The sequence below is a fragment of the Passer domesticus genome, chromosome 3 (assembly GCF_036417665.1).
Source record: "Passer domesticus isolate bPasDom1 chromosome 3, bPasDom1.hap1, whole genome shotgun sequence".
Lineage (NCBI taxonomy): Eukaryota > Metazoa > Chordata > Aves > Passeriformes > Passeridae > Passer > Passer domesticus.
The window spans coordinates 93470669-93491167 of record NC_087476.1 but is presented as its reverse complement, the minus strand read 5'-3'; the positions used below and the strand labels follow the sequence as shown (position 1 = coordinate 93491167).

The window sequence follows — 20499 nt, the reverse complement described above, 5'->3', positions numbered from 1 at the left end:
ACTTAATGTACTGCATCTTAAGTAATTTGTGTATTGACCTACTGTGTTGTGTTTTCATTATTAACAATACATGTTTCATCTGGTAGAAATAATTTCTATTTCATTCTGGAAAATGGCGTTTGATCTTGAGGCCTTAATTTTATTGTAAAGCTCGGTTATTCTTAAAATTTAGGGCCACCTGCTTCTTATGACAATATTCTTCTTGCCAGACCACAAGAAGACAGAGCTGCCAAATGGAAGGGAGTAGTCATCTCCATTGCAAAGTCAATAGTCTCTAATGTTTCTAACTCTACAGCAGTAACTCTTTCACCTTCTAATAAATAAAAGTGCATTGGTGGGTGACTGAACAAGGTAGAATTACTTGTGGCAAGATCAAAGCAATATGGCTTTAAGGAAGTCTGAAGTTTATTTGACTTGAGTATGCTTCTCCTCTTTCTACTAATACTGAGAAAAGAAAAATCCTTCAGTTTACTTAAGAATAAAATATTCAGTGTGCTGCATAGCAAATTCTAAATATTTCCTTAATGCTTTACTTTGTGCTCCTCTGCACCCCAGCAGATGTAGGTATTTCTCATGGGGTGTTCATATTAATACTATGATAACATAGTGAAGAGAGATGAGCACTGTTCTCTGCATGATTGAATGGAGACATTTAAATTCTGCTTAGCTAGGGAGGTAAGACCAGGTGTCTCCATGATCAGAAGGAGCAGATTTTGCAGAACGTGTTGATGTGGATGAAGAGAACTGCAAAGTAGTGTCTTAATTGCTGAGACTCATGGAGGAGATCTGTAAGAAATTGTGTGGTCTCAATCTTAGAGTTGTGTACCCAAAAGTGAGCAAAGGAATTCATCCTGAAAGTAAGCAAGGGCAAACAATTATCAGCAAAAGAAAGAGAGTAGTTAAAGCAAGAGAACTCACTGACTTTCCAGGTTAATCTGATTGCTTCTGTGATAGGCTTGGGGCAGGAAGTGCCTTTCTTTTCTGCCATGGTACAAGGTGAGTATCACTTGTGAAGCCCCGTTCCTCTTGAACTCTGGACTGGTGGTTTACGTTCTGACTGCTCTTTTGAAGAGGTGCTGCCCTTAAAAAATGGGGAGAATGCCTGGCAGCAGTGTAGGAAATGTGATGGAAATTCTGCAGGAATTACTGAAGAGTAAGAAGTGTCCTGTGTCTTCTGCTGACCTGTCTGGCACTTCCTGCAGCCTCAGGTTTCTGCATTACTAGTTTTGTGTGATTCTTTGTAAAAGAAGGAAATGGAGTGTTTCACTGCAGATTAAAGCCTCATTTATTGTTCATGATCAGGTTTTTAGCCAGTGTAAATTCTTGCTTTAATAAGAGGAGGATGAAGAAGGGAATATATGCAGATCTTCCATTAGATTTTGGTTTTCACACCAGTACCTGCTGCCTTTTACCTCTGCTTTTAAATTCTTTATTTCAGTCACCCAGGTAGAAAACTTGATTGTAGTCTTACTGTAGGTCTCACTACCTTATCATGAATTTAATTATAGTTTGTATTTTTAGATAAGGCAAGTCCTGCATGATTTAGATAGTTGCAGCTGTATTGCCCACAGTGATGAATTATTTCTTCTGCTCTGAGTCACCTATCAAACCAGTGTGACAGGTTTTAATAACAATGTCCTGTTAATAGAAATTTTTGTAACAATGAATGATCCTTTTGGAACGCTGACATGAGATTAATGGGCTGGTGTTGCACACTGAATGTGGTACATTTTATTGAACTGAACAGCACCAGTAATTGAAGTAGACTTGAGTTTCTCCTTGTCCTTGGAAGTCGTTTGCTTTCAGGCAATACTGAGTTTTATAACTGCACAGGAGGAGTATTTGATGATAGGAGAGGAATTTAGGTGCTTTATGAAAAGTTGGACTGACTTAGTATCGAAAAGAGCACTCACTGTGTCTTGTTTTTCATTCCTTCCATTGCTCTGAGGTTTGTAGGGTTATTTACATAATGTATACTTACTTTGGGGGGGCTTCAGTTTCAGTTTGTATGTTTATAAACTCCAATAATAGTTAGTATAAAGAGGCACATATCAGCTACTGTGTGGCAGCAAAGATATGAATTTGTGAGGTGTCACTTCCTACGCAGTGGCTGCTGTGCATATGTCCTTGCCTTTTTTCTCCAGAACATGGTAATAATTTTTGGCAGAAGAAAGTTGTTGCAGTGAAGCACAGAATCTTGTTTTCTGTTCAATTAAATATATTTTGCTAGTGGCACTTAATAAGTAGGGTTAACATTACTTGTACCAGCACTGGAAAAATACACATTTTGTTTAAAATTGAACTGATTTCATAATAAAAATCTGTATATTTGCTTGGAGATGTTAACATACAGTAAGAAATACTTAAGGTTGCTCAATGCTTTCTTTGACTTTGTCCTTGTTTTATTCACTTGTTTCATGTTTCTTATGTATCTGTTTGATGTAGATGTAACAGTGAGAGTCTGCACAAGATGCCAGAGCACTGGCTAAGCTGTGTGTTAGAAGAAATCAAATCTTGTGATCCTTCTTCCACACTGTGTGCAACCCGACGGAGTGCAGGAATTCCATTCTACATACAGGTACCAACTAATGTCACTGCCTCTGATTTAAATATATCCTCCAGAAAGGTCATTTAAAAAAAGGAAATTACATTTTTTTTTTTTCCCCACTTCAACCCCTTTTAATCAAACAATTGTTTGGGTTTTTTTTATACAGACTTTTATTGCCTTCCTGCAACCAAGAAGATGTTTGTAATTGAGCCACGTTTGGCATCTCAGTTCTATTGACTGTTGAGATTTTTGGCTTGTGGTAGATTTCAATGGCATTTCTAAAGACAGTGTTTAGGCTTTGTGTTACAACTGTAGTAATTCTGGCAAATTCATAGATCAATTCACAGATTAAGTAAGGCTTTGTTAACTATGTGCTACTTCAGTGCAAAGTGGGAGTGTGGTAGAATATGAACAGACGTTCACAGAATTGTGAAATGGTGACCTATTAAATACTGCAGAGAATTGGGAAGGCCGCTCACCAGCAATAAAGCACAAGTAATAGTGTCACACTGACTGGTGTTGACTGGCAGTCTCAAGTGCAGTGAAGGAGTACATTACTGAAGACTTCTATCTGAGAATGTGGGGCCATGCTCGCACATTCTTCCCACTCCCTGTGTTACCTTCAGCTCCATTAATCCCAGCTTCTTTGACTTCTGCCAAGTTCAGGACTGATGGTGGGATGGCAGTGTTTTGTCTGCTGAAGTGTCACCTCTTGCTGAGTGCCTCACATTAGTATGCAGCACCTCATCTATGTCCATCTGGGATCAGTCACTGCAGAGTTATTTTGCAGATTACACTTCACCTATTTTCATTCCTTTGTTCCTTAAAGCAGCCATATTTGCTTTCCCCTAAATTAACCTCCATGATCTTGATTTTCAACCAGTTTTCTAAGACAGGAGTCCAAGAGTAACAATACGGTTTGTAACTTTCTCCACTCTCTGAAGTACAGTCTCAAGCACGTTCCAAGGATCTGAGGGCCTGCTGGGAGCAAGCTCTCCCTGCCAGAATAATTCATCTTGCTTGTTTTCTACTCTGAGTTTGCCCTGAGAAAGTTGAGGCAGCCAGCTTCTGTCTGACCTCTTATGTCAGTCACAGCCTGCTCCTGGCTTTGCTAGATGTGTGTGCAAGACAGCAGAGATCAGAAGTAGGGCACTGGTTTCAGACATTTTTCCTGTTCATTTTCAGCAGTTAAATATCTTTCTCACTTCTAAGACTAAGTTGACTGCAGAAGGAATTTAGTGATTTCATGTTTTCTGGTTTCCCCATTCACACCGCACAGTTGGAATCTGATGGACATTATCTAGATTTAATCTTGACAGTGTGGAAAAAAAAGCAGCATGTTTGAATCAGTTTTTTAGTAAAATGTTAGGTTACTGTAAGGACTAGTGGACCCAGTGATATCCCACTGCATGTGCAGTCTGCAGTTGGCCTACTGACTCCAGAGGGTAAAGCTTGCACTGTGCCAGCTCTGTGGATAAATAGGTCAGAGGCTTCTTTTTTGACAGCTCTGGAAGAGTACAAAGTTTGGTCAATTAACAGGAAAGTTTGAAATTAACATTTTGGGATTAGTCTGAAATAAGCTATTTCATACTGCAATTTTATAGTAAAGAGAGGTGGTAGTGTTCTTTGGTGGTAGCTTTGAATGTGCCTGTAGACTCAGTAAAATGAATTGAACTATCAATGCCATGTGGCATTTAGATAAAAAAAATACAAGCTGTAATGTGTATCCTAACAGCAGTAAAAGAAGGTTATTTTATTACTGCAGTGTGGTCTCTTTGCTATTTACATCCTGTGAGGTGTCTTGTTAACCTAAAACACATCTATTTTAATGAGAATATGTAATTTTTGAGGTTATAACCATTCCATGACCTCTTTAAAATAGAAATGTTATTACTGAATAGTGCAAAGGTGCAGCTTTAGTTAGTGGGTGGGAAAACATGATTTTCAGCTTTAACATTATGAAATTTTAGTCTTCAGGTCATTCTCCTCTTTTGTACTTCATGAACACCTTTTTTTCCCCACCAGCCCTCTGTTTCTCCTATCATTAAAGATACTGATAAACTGACAGAAATTACTCTTGGAATTTCTGCCTAAACTCTGTAATTCATTTGGTTCTTACTGATGCTGAACAGACTCTAGCCCCCAAAGCACAAATAGATAATAATCTTTTATTGGTAATAAATGATTTATGATTATCCATTTGTCCTAGCTTGGAAAAATTCAACAAGAACTAATAGATAAAAAGAGACTGTTCTAAATTCAGTCCTGAATTTTAGAGAACTAATTTAGAGTATTTTCATCTCAGCTGGATGTCCTATACACTGAAATACTGTTTGGAGAGGGATGCATCTCTTTTCTTATTTAAAAAATGTGCTGCTTGTTTTATCCTGTGTTGCAAACCAGAATTTATTATTTGGCCAGCCCTTGTCATCTCAAATAGGTGTTATTAACCTTAAAAAAATCCATACTAGGAAATCTAAGTATTTAGAGTACAGCAGATACTTTTGCTGTCCAAAATGCTATGATTTTTACACTGACAAGCTTTGAGCAAAGCTGAGTTGAAACTGAAACTTAACTGAAACTGCAAATTTTTCTTAGTCATTTTGTATGGTCAGAAGCTAGGCTGTGCTATGGTAAATACAGGAATGAGAGAACTGGTAGTACAGAAAAATGGCTAGAAACACCTGATTTTTTAAAATTCTTTTTTCTTCTTTCTGTAGGCTTTGTTGGCATCAGAACCAAAGAAGGGCAAAACAGATTTGCTGAAAATGGCAATGAAAGAATTGATATCTCTGGCTGCACCTTTGAATGAATCTTTAAGTGTAATTCCACAGGTAAAATTCAGCCTCTCATCAAAAGGCAAATGTCAAAAGTGTGTTCATGTTATTATGAACAGTTAAGGAAAGTGTGTGTTTTTAATGAGGATTTTCTGTTCTTACTATCTATAGCTAGATTTTAAAAGTTTTGCATGTGTAGAGGTTACAAAGTTACTGTAAAACACATTAAAAATTGATTGGACATAATTCCAAAGGTTTTTTTATAGTACAGCAAATGAAGTCATATATGAGCAATTTACTGCCTAGAGTATATTTCTAAACAGATAGATAAGTAACTTCCTTTCTGCAAGTTTGTAAATGAACAAGCAGGCTTTGCTTACATTTAAAGTAAATAAATGAGTTATTTGTGCATGAATCATAGTAAAACGCTACATGAAAAGTGATTTTAGTCATACTTAAAACTTAATTACATACATTTGGAATACTAAAAAACTTACTTTAAAGATAAAGGTCATGTCTTTAAAATGTTATCATTTACTCTCTGTCTGTTTGTAAGTGCAAGCCATAATTTGTTCCCAATACACAGAAGGATGTCCTAATGACTCTGCCAGATTTTCTGCTGGTATAATTTTATTTAGCCTTGTCAAAGTCTGTGAAGCTACGTGTATTACCACTTTCCCTTACAGAGGGCAGAGAAATACCAGAAAATGCTCCACATGATAGAATAAGCCTGGCTGTCAGTTTTAGCTTAATATTGCCCTCCTGCGAGCTGTAGTTTATTTTTTCTCACAGTATCTACAGTGTGTCAAGAATGTTAGAAAATATGATTCTGAACTTCAAAAGTTATTTTTACAGCCATGATAAGCTAAGGATAAAAGAATGTTGGCCTTCACTTACAATGCCTGGACTATAGTTATGAGAGGACTATATTTTTAAACTGTAACTGCTATTAACAGTGTTAACTGCAGCACTGTTTTAATGCATTTTTAAGCAGCAGTATTTATTGTATTTAATATGGAAATAAAGTGCTGTAAATGTGTATATCGATTGTTTTTGCTTTGCACATTCACTGTTGTAATTACATAAATGAAATTTCAGATATTTACTAATTAATTTATATTTTTCATATATTTCTTCTCCCACCACAGGTTCATGCTTTAAATATCCTCCGGGCACTGTACAGGGACACACGTTTAGGTGAAAACATCATGCCTTATGTTGCAGATGGAATAAAAGCATCAATTCTAGGGTTTATGTCACCTGTCTGGGCAGTAAGTTAATTCTTATTTTTGCTTGTCTAGTTTTAACAGGAGTGGTCCTGTTCAGTGAAGCTTTGGTCATGTTTGTAAGTGGCACTACCACAATTTCTGGAATGTAATATTTTAAGGTCCAGTAAAAAATAATGTAGACCTGCAAAAAAGTCATAATATTGCTCTTGTTATTTTGGTTTTGTTTAATTTTTCTTATTGTGAACTGCTGACATGCAAAAAAGGTAGAGACATAGATTACCTTATAGGTTAAAGTCTGTCTGGCTGTTAAATTTTGAGTCAGTGCACTTAGCTAGTAAGAAGTGCATTTGCGTTCGTTCTGACTGTTACTTTGCTCTTGAATTAAAGATCCCATGTGGCATATTCAGGTAGAGCACTTAATGATCTGCTCTACATAAGGGTGAATGCTTTGAGCCACTAAAAATCTGGATGTATTCCTTATAATAAAGATAGATATAATAAAGATAGGTTCTTTCCAAAGAACCTCAGCTTTCCAGTGGTACCGTCTTCATTGGAAGGATGCTCTGAATTAACAGTTTCCATGTGCTGACCTGTAGAATGCTTTTCATTCAGGTATTATTCTTTTTGACTTTACATTAATGGTGTTTTTTAAAAGATTGTACATTTCAAAGGGGTGTTTAAAGCGTAGTTCTTATTTTTTCCACTAGGTACGAAATTCATCTACACTTCTTTTTAGCGCTCTGATTACAAGAATTTTTGGAGTTAAAAGAGGGAAAGATGAAAATTCCAAAAAAAATAGGTAAGCTTCACTTCATAGCAGTTAGAAGTTTGCAAAACATGACCTTAGCTAACAGCATTTTGAAAATCTTCGTTGCTTTATGGGATATATTTGAATCATGATGTTACAAGAACACCTAGCTGTGCATAAACCATGCTGCCAAGAAGTGTGGGGCCAAAAATACCTGTTGTTAAACACAGAGTTGATTTATAGTCAGGTGCAATTTCACAGGAGTGGAGTGTTGCTGAGAGGTTTTGCTACCATTGGCTCTTCCAAAAGCCAGGGGCTCTCATGGTCACAAAACAGACCTATTGCTCTTGACAGCAAAGAGAAAGGGGGTAAAAGAGAAGAGAAACAGTGGTTACATGTGTGTTCACTTCCTTCTAGAGCAGGTCTGGAGTTAATTTCACCCCTGCTAATTTGATTTTCCCTTTTAGTCTTCCTGCTCTCGAACACGGTCCTATCTCTTTTCTCCAAGCTCTAAAAATTGCAGCTTGCAGAGCTATTTCTCTTCCAAGGGATCCTGGCCTTGGCTTCTGTAGTCCTGCTTCAAATCCCTTACTATTTCACTTTGTGTAAAAACAGTTCTCCTCTGACTCTTAAAACTCCTCAGTCCTGAGCATTCTGGTTTCTTTGCACCCTCCAGTTGCTGCACAAGGACCCCTATGTTTTCTTTGGGCTCTTCCTTTAGCTTTTTCACCAAACGAAGCATATCCATGCCCTGTGCTCTGTAACCAAGGTTTCTGCTCTACGAGGGATGTGAAAATAACCCTGGATGTAGAATAAACTCATTAAAAAATATTCCTGGGTAAGCCTGTGGGGCCATAGAGTGGTCACGGTATGGATATTATGGTAACCATTTCAGAAGTTCCTAATGGATTTTCACGTCACAGGCAAGGCATGCAGTTTCTGAAAGAAGGCAATTGTTACAATTTACCTTCAGAAATTTCACCCTTTTTATAGTGGTTCCTTACTGTTGATGCATGTAGCTAATAAATTTTTCATGCATATTTTGAAAAAACTAAATGTCTTGGGATGATACCGGTCTGCCAACTTCTAGGTGCTACATAGATGTCATTTTAGTTGTGTGAAATAGTTGATTTCAGGTGTCACTTGAAAAACTTAGTTACTGTGCATGTATGAACATGAGGAAGAAATACAGGTGGGAAACTGGAGGGAGATTTCCCTTACAAAATAACTCTTTCCACAAAACAATTTGAAATGTCAGCTGTGGTACTGCATGAAATTATTCTTGTTTTGTCACATACCCAAGTCACATCTAAATTCACTCCTGTAGCCCTCCTGAAGCTCAAGCAGAGCAATAAAAAATGCTTTTTGTTTCTCACTTTCCTACTTTGGTTTTATAACAGCATTTAAAGTTACTTTTTTTTCTTTGATTTTTATACTGAGCTCTTTCTGAAAGAAGTAGACACCCTGCTTTTTAAAACTTGTATCTTTGGGTAAAACTTGGCACTAACTTGTGCAGTGGGGAGGCAAAGTGACTTCTCAAGTGCATGCTGTGTGATGATCTGTGGAAGCTGAGATTTCTGTTTGTGAAGCTGCAGAAGGTAATGCATTTGAGTGTCTGTTGGAGATGGGAGATCGCAGAACGAAGGAAAGGCGTCTTTTATGTAGCTAAATTAAATTTATTAACGACAATATTAATTTTTATGTAACTGGCCGACTTGCTTCTCTGAAACTTTTGCTTACAGTAATTTCTCTATAGTCATTTTAACCAAAAGATGTTAAAGCTGAGCTGGCTTTCTTCATCTGTTCATTTAGCAGTTGTGCATTAAACATTGCATGTAATCACTTCTGCTGTTTTCCATGTGTGCTTGTCAGAACTGTGACGCTACTATTTCACACTTCTTAAGACAGGTCTGTGAGATACAGGAGGTGTGAAAACAAATTTGATTTGATTTGTAGCTCCTGTCTCTGCAGGAGAGCCCCATAGGTGGGTGGGTATAAGGTGGGCTGTGTTTGGGAAGAGAGAGGTGTGTGTTTCTGTGTTTGGCACCACGAGGTGTCACCATTACTGCACAGCTCCCTGCAGCCTCATCTCTGGGTGCAGCTGTGCTTGGGCGCTTCTCTTCGGGGCCTTTAAACTCGGGGAGTTTAAAGTTTTCTAACAAAATTCATGTATTCAAGTAATTTTTTCCCTACTTCCAAAGCACTGGCATTTTAGCGACTTGAAGCTATAGAACCTTTTTGTGAAAGTCACCTTTTGTGAAAGGTTTAGGCTGCTTGTTCTGTTGCCTTGAGGATGCTCTGTTTACATTTAGAGACAGTCTGTCCAGAGACCAACTTTCCCATTAGGACCCTGCCTAGGTTTCCAGTTCCCCTGATTGTAGATTAGGAGGTTAAATCTGTCACTTTTTTGTCAGCAGGGAGTTAGGTTATTACTGGGCTATTCTGGGCATCTCTCTAAAGAAGCATGGACTTTCTGACTGGTTTCTCAAACAGAGTTCCTATAATACTGATAGAATTGGGGTGGTTTGTGTAGACTTTCAGAAAGAAGCTTTGCTGGAACATGAAGTATTGATGCATCTTTTTAATTTTTGCATGGAAGAAAAAGATGATGAGTTGGAAAATTAATATGTGAAAAAATAACAGCTGTGTGCAGTCTTGCATGTAGAAGAGAGAGGAGTTGTCTGAAGGCTCTTTATAGTGGCCCATGCCACTATGCATGTTTAGCTTTTTCTTCTAGTGAAAATAAAGTTAGAACTCTTCTCTGGCTTTTCTCTTTCTGAGAAAGACTGTATCAAAACTTCTAATGCTGCTGCAAGTGTGTGCAGTAGTGTCTGTATGTACGTGTATGTGTGTATATTTGGCTGAATGATGTTCTGAATTTTAGAGAACTTATATTTGTAAAATGGCCTAGTTACCACTTCCTTGTAGAGGGTTTATTTTAAATTTTATATACTTGATTTGGCAATACAATGTTCTTAAATTCTATGATAATTTAAAATCTACAAGACTTGGAGTGCAATTCTAGCCACTTGAATTCAAAGTACTGAGGATGTTTGGAAAGAAGTCTTTGCATTGTGCCCATTGATATTTGTTTACAGAAAGTGTGTTCTGCACAGATGCATCTTGGTGTGCTTTAGAGAAAATACCCTTCTTCTCCAAGCCCTTCACAGCACAGGTGTTTGTGCTGGTGCACTCAGACACTTCATGCTTGCTGTGCCTGCATCCTAGCTTGCCTGGCTCAGGTGGGATCAGCTGTGAGCTGTGCCCCAGCCCCACTGCTGTTCAGCACTTGAACTGTGTCCTGGGATCTGCCCTCCACCCAGGCAGTGACTCAGGTGAGGGTCCCAGCTTCCAGGCACGTACTCCCTCTGGCTGCTCTGGCATCAAAGAATGATGTCAGTTGGAAGAGAGCTGAAAGAACAGCTGGTTCCAACGCCCCTGCCATGGAAAGGGGCACCTTCCACTAGACCAGATTGCTCAAAGCCCTATCCAACCTGGCCTTGAACACTTTTGAGGGACAGGGTGTCTGTAAATTCTCTAGGCAACCTCTTCCAGTGTTTCACAGTGAAGAATTTGTTCCTAATACTTGATCTAATCCTGCCCTCTGTCAATTTAAAGCTATTCTCTCTTGTCCTATCCCTACACACCCTTATAAAAAGTTCCTCTGCAGCTCTCTTGGAGGCACCACCCTGAGGGGCCCATTGAAGACACAAGTATTGTGCTTGGTTTAATGTCAGTTGATTGAATAGGACTTTGGACAGCAATGATTTTTTTTTTTAATTTAATAGCTACTTCTTTTTTTCTTGTGCAGTTGATTTGCAGTGTAGATTTGTTTGTTCCATGCACTTTCAAAGAAGCTGGAGTGTAGTGTGTGCTTCATAGTTCTGTTTCTTTCATGGTAATTTCGTTTTCATCAGTGTGTTGCTACAGATTGCAAATCGTCTAAAGTAGATTTTTGCTGTAGTTCATTGTAGTTTCAGTGTCACATAAATTAGGATGTTTTGATATGAAACTGTATATATTATGATAGTTAATGCAGACCTGAAAATCAAAATGAAAATTAGAGTAACTTACATGTGCAGTTAACTGAAATTAATTTTGAAATGTAATTTCTCATCGTAGAGGAATTATTTTCTTTCCAAAGGAGTTACAGCAAAAATAGTGGTACTTTCACACACACAAACACACACACACACACGCATATATATATCAGATATCTTGTAGTACAATGCCAATTAAAGCTGTTACTGCTTGTTAGTGAACAACACTCTTGTCATTGGATATTTGATGAGAATCTTATAAAATCCTTAGTATTTCAGACTTTTTTTTTTTTTGATTTCTTCCCCATCCCAAAGGAGAGAAGCACGATCAGGAATTGCCTTTGAGGCAGTTTGCCATTTGACATTAGAACAAGCTTCAGTCTTTATGGTAATATAAAAGGATCATCCTGGTTTATCTGAAAATGAAATTTTTTGATTTTGAATGCAGATGTTGCAGAGTTCTTAGGAAAAGAGGCCATCCTCAAGTTTAGGCTGGGATTAAAGAAAGAGTGTGAAATGGGAGAATTCCCTCTGCTTCTCACCTGTGGTGGAGGAGGTTTCAAGAAGGAAAAGCTTCAACTCTTTAATTAAAAGCCCGGGTTTTAAGCAAGGCTGAGATGGTACTGTGCAAACTGATGATTTTTACTTTTCAAAACTAGTGTATATATGTATATATTTGCATTGTGGGGAGAGGGAAGCTCCTATGTATTTATAGTGTACTGAAGGGATAATGCACATGCAGGAAAATATTTTGTAGTCAACACAGATTTTCTGTGGAGTTAAGACTCATGCTGCCTGGAATTTGAGTATGAGTGCTGCCATGTTTTCACCATTGGTTTAGATCTATTTGTAAAGAAAGAAAACCTTTCTTGCCATCTACATTGTCTTTATTTTAATTTATAGCTGTCAATAGATGTTAATGACTTCAAACTCTGGAAGGGGGAAACTTAATTTTTTAATTATAATAAGATGAGAACTATGTAGATGTTAACAGTTTATGAAGATGCCCTGCTGGCTGTGAGGCAGTCAACATGCATGACTGCCCTCTGCTTTCCTTGTTTTTATTGCAAGTTGAGTGTTCAGCACTTCTCAGTAAGTGGTTTCTTGCACACTTGAAGGTCACTGAGTGAAATCAAATTTAACTTCTAAAAACACTTAAGTTGGTCTATTTTTTCTTCTAAATTATATGCTTTTTCTTTAATGTTAAGGTTTTAAGACCATAAAGAATCACATTTAATGCTGTGAAAAGTTAGAAGAAAGCACTAAAAAGTGAATGTTCTCATGCAAACCTCTCTTTTCATAACATTATCCCTAAATTAAATGAGTTTGATACTATGTTCCTTTTCTCTAAACTCCTTTTGACTTCTAGATTCAAGTACTTAGACTGCATTGTATGTACATGATTCCTGTTGCAGATCCCACTCCTGGCAGGCTAACGCTTCCAGTACTTCTAATGTAGCACCTGAATTGTCTGTCTGACATCAAGGATGGTTTGTCAATCTTAATAGCAAGCTTATTAGACATTTTCAGTGGATCATGCTAAGCTCTGTAGGACTTCTGGGATGGGTAAGTGTTGCCCACAGAGGAGTGGCCAGTCCTGTTTTGGGGTAAGCCAAAAGAAACTTTGGTGGTACTAACGGTGGTCAGGCTGTAGTGGCACATCAGCGTGGTAAAATGTGATAGCTCTTAGGTGAGTGCCCTGGAGGGGATGCTCACAGTGACTCCAGACCTTAAATGCTTGTTGCCACCTTGGAGATGCACCAGTGGCAGAATTCCCATGTGCCAGCTGAGGTGCAGCTCTGTGTGAGGGGTGGTGACCACGGCTGTGGCTCCAGGAATGCTGAGCCTCTCGTGCCGGCTGCAGCAGGGATGCGCACGTACGGCCCCGTTCACAGGACTGGCCTCGCTGAGCTCTGTGCCTCTTGGCCTGCGTGCTGTGCAAGCCTTGGGATTGCTTATCTTGGATCTCGGCAGTGATTCCCCAGCGGATTCTCTCTGGCAGCGCTGGCCTGTTGCAGCTCTTCAGTTGAAATACTGTGTCAGTGACAGTGAGGTTTCATGAGGTGACTGAGCCATCTCAGTGCCTCTGGTGCTTTTCCTCTGGCTCCTTCTGTATCGCTTTTTGCAGCCTGTTCTCTCCATGGCACCTCAGTTGTTCTGGTGAATGCTTTCAAAGTACTTATTAAGGATTTGTTGCAGTAGGTTGCCTTGTGAAGGGGTTTTTTGTTAAGAAAAAGAACCCCGTGCCCTTCTGTGTGCCAAAAATAGGCCACATTCATTTTGTTCAACTTTTTGTTTTTAATACTCTGGCTCTCTTTTTTATTGACTCTGACAGATTTAGAAGACTTAATCTTAGAACTGTCTCAAGAAAACATGCAAAAGTTCAGGCTGACTCAGATAACCGTTACGGCTTTTGCTGATTAATAGTTCAATAACAATATGCTTGTTTAAACATTATTTCGAACAGGCTCCCTAAGTGCCTTTATAACAAGAATAATGATGATAAGGTGCTATTAACTTGTAAGTTGAAAGTAAAATTTATGAAAGTTTTGTGCAGAAACAGAAACAAATCGAAAACAAACTCCTAAACAAATCTGTTTCCCTCTGTGTTATTGCCTTAATTACTCTGTTTGTTTTGCAGATCTAAACTAAAACTCTAAAATCCCCTGTAGCAGAAAATAGGGATTTTTTTTTTTGTCAAGGCTGAAGATACTCTGTCTGTATGATTTGTGCTGGTTTTAGGAACACAGTGTCTGTCTTTCTCTTTTTGATAAAATACATAAAATCTACAGAACCATTTTTACTTCAAGATCTTACCTTGTCTATACAGAGTCAGAAAAGCGATAACCCACATTAATCCCAGTCACATTTCTGGGATCTAAAACAGTTAAATCATTGCTGTGCAAATGTGTATCTCTGCTCTCCTGAACATGGAGTATCTTCATAACACCCTGTCTTAAGTCAGCACCAGAAAATAGAAATATGAACATAGTAAAATTACCTGAATGAAAGTTTACTCAAAGTGAAACATCCTTAAAATATATGTGTGCTGGACCAAGGTAACTCCAGTTCATTCACTTGTTTTAAATAAATTAGGGGTATCATGTTAATGTTTGTTTCTACCAAGTGAATAAAATGCATTCCATAAAACAAAAATGAATGTAAACTAGCCACATGAGTAGCTAATTTAGTTTCAGCTGTAGTGATAAAAATTTTCATTAGTATTAATGGTGGTAATTATTCTGTTTGGATCTATGCATGTTATACATATCCCTTATTCATTAACTTCGCTATGCTAAGTAAAAAGCAGCTACTCCTCACAGATTACTGCCAGAGAGAGTGTGTGGATTATTGGAGCTGAAATTAACAATGCTAAATTTGTGGTAACAGACTAAAGATAATAGTGTTATAGACAGTGGTTGAACAGAATTCTTTGAAACTTTCTAGATACATATATGCATATCTCTTAATTCTAGTTACCTTTTTTTTGTGTACATACATTTGTATGTACATATACTCATATGCACAGTTCAATGTCCTAAAAAAAGTTTGTTAAAAGTAATTATATGTAGAATAATTCAACTCAGTTTTAGATGCAGTTTTATGTACATGCATATATATAAAGGTACATTTGTCTATGTGTATCAAAGTTGAGTAGTGATTGATGTGTTGCTGTAGGTGCCAGGTTGTATCTGTGAAGTTGGGTTTAACTGGTCCCCTGTTTTTATTCTGAGCCCATTTTATGCATACTTCTTTATCTAGCATCACAGCAAAAGTGCTCTTGTAGAAGTGCTCTTCACAAGTTACTTTATTGAACTGTGTGTTGCATAATTATTCCCCTTAAGTCATACTTTTCCTGACTTTTTTTTGTTCTGTGCAGGTGCTCTTTCCATACCTGATCACACAGAGTGTAATAAATAGCAAAACAGGAGGTATAAAGAAACTTGTGCTCGAGAGATCAAAGCAAACCAGACCATGCAGTCCTTTAGAAATCTTGGCTAGCTCCCTTGTAAATAGAAGTGCCTCTAACGCAGAAGGTATTTAACTGCTGTATTTATACAGGTTTTGATTGGCAGTTCAGTTATTAGCCTCATAAAAACACAGCAGCGTAAACTAGTACGAATGTTTATTCTAGCACTTCTATCTGAAGGAAAATGAAAACCAAGATATAGTGGTGTATTCTTAGTTCCTTTTAAGTATTTATTTTAAGTCTGTGTAGCATAAAAGAATGTTTTTTCAAGTCAGTGAACTTAAACTATTTTGCTTACTGTTCTGGGATTTAAGTGTTTTCTAATTACTAACAAAACAAATGTTAGATTTATTGAAGGTACAGAGTCACCACATCTTAATTAAAGGTCCAAACCTCACATCTTTATGATGACGCTTCTTTCCCCTTCATAGTGTTTTCTATTTCATGTGGGGTAGAAACGAAGTCTGAATTCCTTTTTGTAACAGATTTGATGAGACTACAGAAAAGCTGTGCCTTTTTGTCACGGAAGAGGTGTCCTGTATCATGTTAGGTCTAGAAAAACAAGTATGCAATAATCTTCTGTATCCTTGCTCTTGGGCTTATTAGCCAATGCATGACACCAGGTTTTTTTACAGTTGTTTTTTCCAGGCTTCATTGTGGCCTCCCACAAAATTACATGGCCATTTTGCCTTCTGAGGCAGCACTAAAATTCTCTTTTGTGTGTGAAATGTTTTATTGAAAGTAGTTTGTCACGCGTCCTGAGACAGTATGTGATTTTAGGAATTTAACTCTTAGGTATATTCTTTAAACAAAATTATCTATTAATCAAGAGCTTTCATAAATATATGCTACTTCTAAAATAAAATTGTAAGCGATTATTTTTATTTCTACGTCAAGCTAGTATTTTAAATACTGTCATACAATGTGGCAAAAATAATAATTTGTGCTGAATTAGAGACTAAGTTACTAAATAAAAACAAGAATTTTGTTCTGAGCAGGATCTATTTTTTACTGTATTTGCAGTGTCTTGTGATGGCCAGCAAATGCAGGAAGACAAGAAAAACATTGATCTTTTAAGAAAGCAATGTTAAAACCATGGTGGCAGAGTGGGAAGTAGCTAAGTGGAACCATACAAACTGTAAAGGGATCTCTTTGTCCTGTTTTCTTGATTCCCTTTGAGAGTATTACTGCTAGCAACACTACATCAGGTCAGTGGTGTCTTTGGATGAGTTGAAACCTCCAAAGTTTCAAGGACATTTCATAACTATTCTGAGAACAGTGCTTCATTCCCCTGCACAATTTAAAACTTCCAGGCTATGATTTGTGACCATTGATGCTTTCTGTACTCTCTGCAGCTACTGCAAGAAAATTATCATCTCTGTAGTCTTTAATTCCTTCAGGTGGTTGTAGGCTGCTATTGGATGTACCCTGGACCTCCTCTTTGTCCAACAGAACAAACCTGGCTCCTTCAGCTTCTTCTTACAGGGCATATTCTGTAGGCCATGCCCATCTAAGCTGCTCTTTGCTGGACCCTCTCTTGTGTGTTCTGATCTCTTCTGGACTTGACAACCCAGAATGTGCTGGGGGATTCCATGTGCAGCCTCACTGATCTGCTGCTGCTTTCATTCTAATGGGCACATTCCCATGTGTGCTTTGCCCTGTGAGCAGTGAGGATGTGCCCTTGGCATTCACTGCAACCCATATATTTTTTTCCCTTGGGGCTGTTAGTTTCTGATCCAGTTGGTTTTCATCCCAGGTGCAAAATCTATAGTTTTGCTAATCTCCTACCACTTTTGAATAATTTAAAATGTTATATATTTGCCTTTGTAGCTGTATAATATTATGCTGTCTTGCTGTGTTCTAAAATACAAGATAAAGTTACCCTTTGAATCAAATATAGTAAATTCTTCTGAGTTTTGCTTCCCCTGTTGCTAGAACCTTTCTGTTTTCTGTACCTTTATTGCTGATACTTGTCCTGTGAGATGATTGTCATATAATTTAATCCTATTAAAGGAGCAAAAAATTAATATAATTCTTAAAGCATGTCTGAAATTAGCATAAACTCAGCATAAATCAATCTGCCATATGTTTTTTCTTGGTGTTTTCCATGTAGTTAAAAAATAAAAAGTTTCCCTTTTATTTTGAGTTTATGCTTCTGAAATCTATCTTTGTTAGTAGGGAAATAGGTTTCCTATTCTTTGAGACAGCATCCAGCTGTTTAATAAGTGATAAGGGTCAGGGAAAGAACACAAATGTTAAAATGGGCAACTAAAACCTAGTCTAGTCAGGTTAGCCTACTTAAGTTGCATTGTGGGATTTTTTTCATACTTCAGTGATGTCAGAAGAAGCAAATATGTAAAATGTATATTGTCTACATAAATCTGTCATTTTGAATGACGGTTTTGCCAAAGTGTGTCGTGGTTTTCAAGTTCTTTCAGCAGCAGTTATCCTTGCAGTGCCAGGAGTACGTTGGCTTCTCTTTCTGCGTTACTGCTCTTTAACATAAAGGATGATCTGACATGGGGTTCATGATTCCAGTGTAAGGATTGGTATAACATGAGTAGGTTTTACAGGAGACAATTAAAAATATTTCTGTAATTTCATGGAAACTATATTCTTGGTCCTGATCTAAGTGTGCCTTGTCTATATTTTTTCACATTCCAGTTCTATTTTTTATTTTTAAATGTGTTATTTTTCCCTGTCAAATATCTGACCATGTATTTGTCAGCTGACACGAGATGTTAGCAATATTCGTGTTTCAAAAAGAGCACCAGAAACCTTTGCTGCCCTCAGAAGATTGTCTCTAAATCTCACCTATGTTATACTCAAATATGAACATATTTGCTGCAGATGTTCTTTTACATGTCAGGTACTAAAAACAGCCCACAAGGTTATAAAGCTTCATTCTTCTGAAAAATAAATGAAAGAACAGAAGCAGCTAATCTCTGACACGTCACAGTAAAATGATATGTATGCCCCAGTGTCACAGCAGAATTTTAATCTCCTGGAGCATTCTCTTAAGTGTACAGTACAGTTTTAAAAAGAACTCTGCAACATCCATGGTTTTATTCTTAAATGTATTTTTAAAATGCAGTTAAATAATCCACCCACTTGTTACATATAAAAGTGGAATATTTTGTAAAAAGACATTAATTAAATGAACATAGATGTCAACCCTAGAGTTCTGTAGCATCAAATTGCTAGTGAGACAAACACAATGTTTAATCTCTGGAGATGTCTTTTTGAGCAGCATTTATGAATTGGTTCTAGAAGTTTGATGTTATTGACATCTCCACAAGCAAAACACATGAAAACTTTAAAGCGCATGATTCTTGGCTTAATTTAAGCTCTCCAGGTTCTGTTCTGAAAAGTGATAAAGCCAAAGAACTGGTGCTAAATTAATGGGAGGACTGCTGACACTCAAGAGTATAATAAGGGTTTCTGGGTTAGGTTATTTCAGAAAAAGTAAAACTGGTTTTTGTGTCTTTTCTGAAGAAGCATTATCAGCACTCTAAACTGTGTATCATGCTTAAACCAGACTTTCCCTTGAAGTCTTACATAGACTTACAGTCTGCTTTGAGTTTTATTTTTTTATTTTTACCCCTAGCAGTAGTTGGTTTTTTGTAACTTAGCTGTGATTCAGTTGTTTTCCAAGTGCTTACTGCTAGCTGTTAAATTCTGTCCTTCCTATCATCACATGCCTTCAAAGTAACTTCTTGACAGTTGATGGGACATTTATATTCAGTGGAAGATTTTTCTCCCCCCTCCTACTTTTGCCTGCTCTAGAATCTACTTAAGAGCAGGAGTTTGGCTCAAGGGCACACAGACAAGTGTTAGGAGTGGTGGGTGTAGCTTGATTCTGTATGACATGGTACAGAAGATACTTCTGTATTACTGTTTCTTGTTAATGGAACATCTTTTCAGCTGGGGAGACCTGAATGAAAATGGCAAAGAAACTGTTGTATGTCTCTCTACATAAACATTCTTTTTTCAGTCAGTCTTCTGAGTGCTAAACCATGACTGCTGTGTCTAGCCATCAAAGTGAAACCTTTTGTGAATGGGCTGTACTCTGTCATCTGGCTTTTGTGCAGAATTGCTTGCATGAAAAAACATTATCGTTGCTAAACTGGAAATTCTTTGAGACATAAATATTGCATTTTCTTAAGTACTGCAGTATTCTGCATGTATACAGTTCTTCAAATTATTTGTGTAAGTGAATTTAGTGGAATATTAGTGCTACCATTAGTTTCTCTCTCAGCCTTTCTACATCAAGCATAATTTTAATTATGTACTTGAATGACATTTTACATTTGGGAGGAGGGATTTTATAGTAAGCATCATTGGCCCATTGATAACTTTTTTGTTTCATTATTCCCTCTCTCAGTAAATAACCTTCCACCAGTTCATTGTTTGGGTCTCAGTAATCCTGTTTGAAATTCTGGATTGTGAAATTGTTCTTCTTAGAGTTACTAAAAGGAAAAAAGAAAATACTATTATTGAGTCTGTGGTTGAACGTACTGTTGAAGATGATCTCTGAAGCAATATAAAAATCGTTTCAGCTGGACATGGGGTAAAATAGTAATATCTTAAGGCTCTTCTCTGTTACTTCTCTAATAAACACATTTTAGGGGGAGTAGATGTAAAATCTTGTGATCTGAAGAATGTTTGGTTTAAGAGTTTAATTATGGTAGCACTGTTGCCAAAAATCTGTGTTTGAACTATGTCAGTGACTAATGGGAAGGTAGTTATCTGTATTTTTAATTTAAACCTATTGTCCCCGACAGATCTTTTGTAGAATAGAAAGAAAAAGTTTGTTTAATGAAGACTGTTGGCAGTGGCTTTTGGGTTGTTTTAGTCCACATTTACTTGATATGTTCTTTTATCGCTATGTCAGGGATTTGTCTTTTAAAGATATGGATAGCTTATTACCTGTAAAGCCTAACTCATGTTGTGTGCATATGTACATGCCTGCATGCTAGTGATACAAATACATTCATAGGACATATCTCAAAGTGCTAGAATTTGTTTTTTAAAGGAGTATGGTTTTTTGATAAAATGAATATAAAATATGTGGCTTAGTGTCATGAACAGTTTTGAAGAGCAGAACCATTATACTTTTTGTTTTCCACTCTCAATTACAGTACACAAATAGTTGTGTGTACATGTTTCCAGGAGCAAAAAGCATGG

General features: G+C 37.3%; 1 protein-coding gene across 7 annotated transcripts in view; it reads left to right on the top strand.

Moving 5' to 3' along the window:
- The window catches only part of THADA (THADA armadillo repeat containing), a 216324-nt gene that overhangs the window by 91658 nt on the left and 104167 nt on the right, over window positions 1–20499 (top strand). For 5 of the 7 annotated variants that reach the window (XR_010359212.1, XM_064414399.1, XM_064414401.1 and 2 more), the window contains 4 exons: window positions 2446–2578; window positions 5269–5382; window positions 6474–6596; window positions 7262–7353. Coding sequence is in view for 6 of the 7 variants with exons in the window: in XM_064414399.1 (XP_064270469.1) it covers window positions 2446–2578; window positions 5269–5382; window positions 6474–6596; window positions 7262–7353 (462 nt within the window). In the remaining variant the exon portion in view is untranslated. Of the gene's footprint in view, window positions 1–2445; window positions 2579–5268; window positions 5383–6473; window positions 6597–7261; window positions 7354–15222; window positions 15257–16335; window positions 16361–20499 lie in introns of those variants that run through there. The other 2 variants (XM_064414403.1, XM_064414402.1) reach the window with 2 other exon arrangements.